Source organism: Notolabrus celidotus, chromosome 13 (assembly GCF_009762535.1).
Source record: "Notolabrus celidotus isolate fNotCel1 chromosome 13, fNotCel1.pri, whole genome shotgun sequence".
Classification (NCBI taxonomy): Eukaryota; Metazoa; Chordata; class Actinopteri; order Labriformes; family Labridae; genus Notolabrus; species Notolabrus celidotus.
In genome coordinates this window covers 6,433,369-6,440,644 of record NC_048284.1, presented here as the reverse complement: position 1 = coordinate 6,440,644, position 7,276 = coordinate 6,433,369, and the positions used below count along the sequence as shown (strand labels likewise).

Here is a 7,276-nt window from a genome sequence, read left to right as displayed (position 1 = left end):
TAGACTACGCACATGAAGATGACACGCATTGAAAAAATACAGCGTATGGAAATAGCTTCTTTACTCTAATAATAGCGTGGTGGCCTTGCTTTACAGTCCTCTTCCTGACCTCACGTCATTGTTATTCTCTAACAGTAACATCATCTCTATGTACAGTGACAGCTGTGCTGCGTGAGGAGGCGACAGAATGGAGAGCAGTCATTACGTTGTGGTTACATAAGCTGCGTTCAAGAAAGACAGTGATGGAGTTGATTGTTTGAAGGATGTCAGGATGGCTCTGTGAGAGAGAGAGGTTTGAGGATTCTGAAGAATAATGGATGACTTCTTCTGATCATAACACCACACATACTTTAAACTTTATTACCGGGTCTGTGCTCGTGAATATGGCTGTTTTCGAAACCGCCAACTATACTAGCAGTACGTACGTATTTGGCCAAAATTCAGTATGTAGTAAGTGAACAAGAGCAAAATCTGCAGTATGCCAAAACTGATTCGGGGGGGAAGCTTTGAAGTTAACCCTTTATTCACCTTCAGACTCATGCAGACCTACAATCAACCTCGCATTTTACTCGTAAGATGAAAAAGGGATCAGAAAGATTCTTTACGCAGCCAAAACATTCACTTTTTTAAAGTTAAATTAAATCCTGTCTGAGGTGCATCGTGATTCATTCAGCCTGGAAACTGAACTCATGAACTGAGTCCAGTTTTTAAAGGTTTTCACCAGGGGTGACCCCAAATAGTCGAGTATTCGACGATTCATTGCCAATCTCATAGTCGAATATTTGCATATGAAACGTGGATCATTCCATTCAAACCATGGGGGTGCTCAATGTCTAATTTTACACTATTTTCCTGTTTCCCGTAAAATAGCGTCTCATTTAGCCTATTTTTATATAAATACAGACTTATTTAATGTAATTCTGAGAACAGCTCTTGAAGTGTTAAATCTCCTTAAAGTGGTAATTAAATCTCCCCTGGTAATTAAAGGTGGACCATTTAGCGGGAGCTGTGGAGCAGACGTACCTCAGCTGGCCTTTAAATCTTTCTACGTTCATAGCAGCTCAAAATGTCAGGAAATAAAACTTCAGTTGATCCTAAAAAATAGTGATGAAGATGAGGAGCAGCTTCATGAAGAGGGCTGTGAGATCAAGGATTACCGGACCACACAAAAACTGTACGGGGCCAAAAGAAGGAGGAGGGATACCCAAAGCTGTCTGAAGCCTCAAAAACAATCCATAGCATCCCATCCACCTCCACGCCTTCAGAGAGGATATTCTCAAAGACAGGATTTACAGTCAACAAAGCTGTTGACTGATTTAAAAACCCTTTAGCTGGTTCAGGTTTGATTTTGAACATTATACAAAAGTTTAGCCTTAAGTTGGACAAATTACCCTCCGCAGTGCTGCTCTCCGCTGTGTGAACACTGTTTAAATATCTCTTGATTCCTTATTCTATAGTGGCGCGTTGTTCCATGTTTAACGGATGGTGGCCTTATTTGAGTTTTCTCTCCATCAACTCGTTGTTTTTGCAATATAGATTTAAAAAATCTAAGTTTTATACTTATAATATTCTGTTGTCCCTTTTACTTTAAGCTACGAGTCTCTTAATTGTAAATGGTTATGCGTAATATTGTCATGCGGTCACCATCATGCAGACTTTGGGTCAATAAGGAAAAACAACAAACATTCGACTATTCGTCGACTATGGGCAAAATCTGATGGATCAGATTCGACTAAGCAAATCCTTAGTCTGGCTCACCCCTAGTTTTCACTCTGAAACGGTTTCAATTCTTGGCTCTTAAATCCACGAGTCAGAAACTCAACAAACATAACACTTAAACTTCGGTGCGGACGTTTGAGATGATGTTACAAGTTTAAAGTACGTTTGGTGATCACTTCTGTTGCAGACATTACTTCTCTTTTCATGCATGAGCTGAACCAAACTTCCTACAGTGTGTTTCAAAATAAATGTCTTCATTCATTTTATTGTGAAAGGCCAAACCGGAGTGCCATATTTTTTAAAAACACAGTTTATCTGGTGCTTTCCTCTATTTCTCTTCCCGTTAGTCCAACATGGTCTCAGCAGATGGCTGATCAACACAAGCCTGGTCCTGGTGGAGGTTTCTACCTGTTTTGTTTTAAACTTAAACTAAAAATGTTTCCATTCAGTCTGACTTTTATGTAGGCTTTAACAAATGTATTACTTTGGGGCACTGGTGGCCTAGCGGTCTAAGCGTCCCATGTTGGGCGGCTATAGTCCTCGTCGCAGAGGTCGCTGGTTCGACTCCTGGCCAGTTGACCATTTGCTGCATGTCTTCCCCCACTCTCTACTCCCCACATTTCCTGTCTCTCTTCAGCTGCCCTATGCAATAAAAAGGTGAAAAAAGCCATCCAAAAAAACAAAAACAACAACAATTGTATTACATTAATGATCTATATTGATTTTAATGATTTTTTATTAATTTTAACTATTTGTTTTGTATTTATCTACTCAGTTTTATTGATATTTTTAGCCTTTATTTTATCTTCAACTCTTATCCTTAACCCTTTTAATGTATTTATTTAAACTATTTATATTCTTAATGTTAATTTGATGATTTAACTTATTTGATAACACATTTTATTGATCTTGGTGTGCATTAGTCTCTATTTTAAAATCCATTTTTGTTTTTTAATATGTCCTGCCATTATTTGATTCTGCTTCTGTCTTGTTTTCAATCACTGTAAATAACTTTGAATTGGATTTGATTTGTATGAAAAGTGCCATTTAAATAAAGCTTGATTGATTGATTGTTTTAATTTGGATAATTAAGGCTTATAGCTGAATAAATGTCACTACATTACACTCTTTCATTCTGTTTTCATGGCTGCTCATCAATCGAGGAGCTGTGAGATGACCACAGTTTGTCAGATTATAAAGGTTTTCACAATTTAAGCAGCGAGACATGGGAACAGTTTAGCTTAACACCCTGAGATTGATGTTACAAGAAGATGGCTGCTGTGGGACTGTGGTCGATTTATGACCCAGAATGAAAAGAGGAGGAATGTTATATTTGTTTAAAATGTATGAGATGTTGTTTAAAGCCTTAAATACATAAATCAAGCAGTTATTGTGTCTGGATTTAAGTCTTACAGTCTGATACAGTCATGTATCTTTGTTGGTTTTAAATTATGAATCCATAAGTTTTCAACTTTGAACACTTCCTAAATGTTGATTCTCGCCTTGTTCATGATGCATTTAAGGACCCCTCATTAAAAATCTGACAATTACCAAAAATATGACTGCAGGACTGCATTTCTAACAATCACATGAGATGTTGTAACACTGGATAGATTCATACAACAAACTGAGTGGTAACATATGATTCATATTTCTACTGTTTTTGCAGATGACATCAAACACTGGACGTCTAACAGCTGCTGGTTGCTGGAAGACGTCTAGTGTTTGATGTCATCTGCAAAAACAGTAAAAATGAGGATGTAAAATGTTGGGATTTAAGTCTTAAAGTCCGTTCTCATGTATCTTTGTTGGTTTTAAACTGTGAATCTGTAAGTTGAAAACAGTTCCTTAATGTTGATTCTTGCCTTCTTCGTGGTGCATTTAAGGACCCCTCATTAAAAATCTGACAACCACCTACAATATGACTGCAGGACTGCATTTCTAACGATCACATGAGATGTTGTAACACTGGATAGACTCTCACAACAAACTGAGTGGTAACATATGATTCAAATTTTTACTGTTTTTGCAGATGACACCAAACACTGGACGTCTAACAGCTGCTGGTTGCTGGAAGACGTCTAGTGTTTGATGTCATCTGCAAAAACAGTAAAAATGAGGATGTAAAATGTTGGGATTTAAGTCTTAAAAAAACGTTCTCATGTATCTTAGTTGGTTTTAAACTGTGAATCTGTAAGTTGAAAACAGTTCCTTAATGTTGATTCTTGCCTTCTTCGTGGTGCATTTAAGGACCCCTCAATAAAAATCTGACAATGACCTACAATATGACTGCAGGACTGCATTTCTAACGATCACATGACATGTTACACTGGATAGACTCTCACAACAAACTGAGTGGTAACGTATGATTCAAATTTTTACTGTTTTTGCAGATGACACCAAACACTGGACGTCTTCCAATGACCAGCAGCTGTTAGAAGGAGATGACGGCCTTATTTACACACATATGTGGAGAGACTCTTCATCCTGATTTACAAGTGTCATCCATGTACTTAGTATTCTGACAAACACTGAGGGACCCATACTTGGCATTCCTCCTGATCTTCACGCGTTGCAGTAGAAATATGTCATTTTTCGTGCCGTGCTGTCGTGTTGTCACACTTAGAAGACATCGTTTCTCATCGAGCAGTGTGTGGGGTTGTGGAAATGGCAGAAGATGGCTGTTTACACTGAGCTGAATGTGTGTGTTGACGGGCAGACATTCACAGAGAAAGCAGTTTATAATATCAGGGTTTCCATTCGGGCTCCTCTGCAGCAGCCACAGAATATCAAACAGCCTCTCAGGTTCAGGTTTGTGCATCGGGGGAGCGTGATGTGTATTCCTCTCTGTTCCAGCGTTCAGTGCAGTTTTTTGTGATTCTTTTTTTGTTGATCTTGGGACCTGTGCTAGATTTCTCACTAACTTTTGTGGTGCTGGCTTGTGTTATTCCGACTCTTTGCTGCAGACGGACAAAACATCGTGATTGAAGAGCTCCGGGGGGCTCAGAGCTGCATTGTCAGAGACGGGTTCGGAGCGGGACTCGGCCAGTCTGAGACACAAAAAGAGAGGGAGAGGTTATGAAAAGTGATGCAATGGATAAAAAACAACAACTGCATGAAAAGATGGATAACAAAAGCATGCTACCCAAAAGTTAAGCCAAAACACGTCAAGCCCCTCCTACTCACTGACCGCAGTATAAGGTCACAAGGTTGGCCATGTCCATATTTACAAACAGGACACGAGTCCAAAATCCAAACAAAGGTCAAATATCACAGGTTGAAGAAGGAGTATCACGCAATGATTGACAGCTCTGTTGAGAAAATCAGCTCCTGAGGCTACCTGTGTACTAGATTAGCTGAACAAAGGAGGAACACGGCACTAAAGCCAAACAAACACTAATAAGATTCATTCAAACAAACACAGACAGCTTCCACAAGGTAGACTACAGTGATCCACAGGGATTGAATGTGTTTTTTGGTTCCCTGATGGGCCAAGACTTCAACCCCAGGGCTCCACTAACTAGTCCCTACTGCAAGCATGCTGACTGGAAATGGCATCACAAGTATAAGATTAAAGCGTCTGTAGTGATTGGTATTTTGGCTTCACTTCTGCACATCAGAAAGAGGTGAGGACGCGCCATCCATCTTTAGAGGCAGTCAATGCTAGGCACTGTCTGAGTTTGTTAGGTGCATTCATTTTTACAATACAGCAACATGTTATTAACCTCACAATGCTGCAATAATTCTCATTGGCAGCAGGATTATTGTAGCTTTTCTGTCAGGATTAAATCAGTCACTGTAGTAATAGTTATAAACAATGCTTTAGGATGTGCAGTGATACTTCCACTGGTTTTGGTGTGCTGGTTTAGCTCAGTGGTTGGATTATGCTCCTCATTTTAAAGAGGCCACAGTCCTCAAAGTAGGCGACCTGGGTTCAAATCCAACCTGCATCCTTTCTCCTCGTTGTACCCTGTTTTCTACTCTATCCACATTCCTATGCTCTCAATCAGTACGTTTATATGATGTTAAAAATGTTAATTTATTGCATTTGTCACAGTAAACATGTTAGTCCGACTGAAATCACACTAAATTGGACTTTTCAAAGTCAGACTAACAAACCTAGATAATGCCGTTTGGGATTTATCTACACCCAGTGGTGTAGAGTTGTGTATGGACCGTTTGGACGTGTCCCTACCAATCTCAAACGATGGCTGAAATGTCCCCACCCATTTTAAAGTTGAAGGGAAAAAAAAATGTGCTTCATGCGGCACACAAAGGGTTAAATCCTTTCCCAAATACATCTTTGAGACCGGTCAGTTTTTCATTGGCTTAGCTCCCTGTAGGCTGTTTCGCTTGCAGGTTTTGCTTGCAGTGTTGACGGTGCACTCATGTCTGAGGATGTTGGCAGGCAAGAAAAGAAAGATGGACATTGGAAGCTATTTTAACAAAGTGTAAGTCACCAGAGGAAAATAGACCCCCCCCCTCATAGGCAACCACTAATGAATGCAAAACATTGTTTCTGTTGCAGGCGGATGTCCCCACCAATGTCAAAATCAAACCTACGCCCTTGTCTACACCTCAACTTGACCCAAACTGACCTAGGCATTGGGTGCATGCAAACAGCATAAATGTGTAAAAGGAAGCCGGGTAGTAAACAAAATGTCAACAGAAGAAGAAGGAGAGTAAACAAGATGAAGCTGTTGTATCGTATGTAATAAAGGTACAAAGCTTTAAAGCTGTCCATGTTTTCACTGTTCAACATACAACCGGTTTATTTGTCAGTAAATCGATTCCCGCCTGGTGCTCGTAAACTGGAGGAAGGACAGTCGTCCAATGAAATTTCCTAATCAAGCTATAACCGCAGCTCCACTACACTGTGCATGTAAACATACTGAGTAATAAAGGAATAAGAGCCCAAAACAAATAATTACATTAACACTCCCTGGCTCCAAAAGTGACGCCAGTGCGAGACATTAGCGTATTAATGCAAAGGGTATTTTGGCTTCACTTTTGTACAACAGGATGCAAAAATGGGATGGCTGCCTTTATTTTAGATGAAATGTGATAACTTAAGTTAGGGGGATGAGGGAAAAGTGGACAAAGTGCATAAGAATGAAAAGCTGTGGATGCAGGAGAGGCACACAGACAGCTACATCACAGTTGGTGAGGGTAGCTCTCAGCACAGTTGGAGTAAAAATAAATGGACAGATGGATGTAGTTTCCAAACATGAGGGTTCCCTGGGACATGCCAGCTCATAACAAGGATGAGGAAGACTTTGTTTTTTCATTAAGGATGACATTGCACAAGGACGCGTGTTTGCAACATGCAGAACAATGCATGAAAAGAACACGTGTAACTTACCGGTGTCCATCTCCTCTACCTCCATGTTGCTGCATTCCAGGTAGAAGAAAGAGGAAATCATGACTATGGTACATGGTTTATTTGTGATGTGATTCATCTAAAACAATCAGATTCTCATAACAGGAAGTTGTGAAAGACTGAAAGCACTGTCAGTGTGTGTAGTTTGAAACACTCAGCGAAGGTTAAAACGACAAT

General features: G+C 39.8%; 1 protein-coding gene across 1 annotated transcript in view; it reads right to left on the bottom strand.

Annotated features, from left to right (window-relative positions):
- Positions 1–4,078: 4,078 nt before the first annotated feature.
- si:dkey-71h2.2 (low density lipoprotein receptor adapter protein 1) overlaps positions 4,079–7,276 on the bottom strand; it is a 62,049-nt gene continuing 58,851 nt past the window's right edge. The window contains exon 9 of the mRNA XM_034698985.1: positions 4,079–4,769. Coding sequence (XP_034554876.1) covers positions 4,664–4,769 — 106 coding nt within the window. The 3' untranslated portion in view covers positions 4,079–4,663. The remainder of the gene's footprint in view (positions 4,770–7,276) is intronic.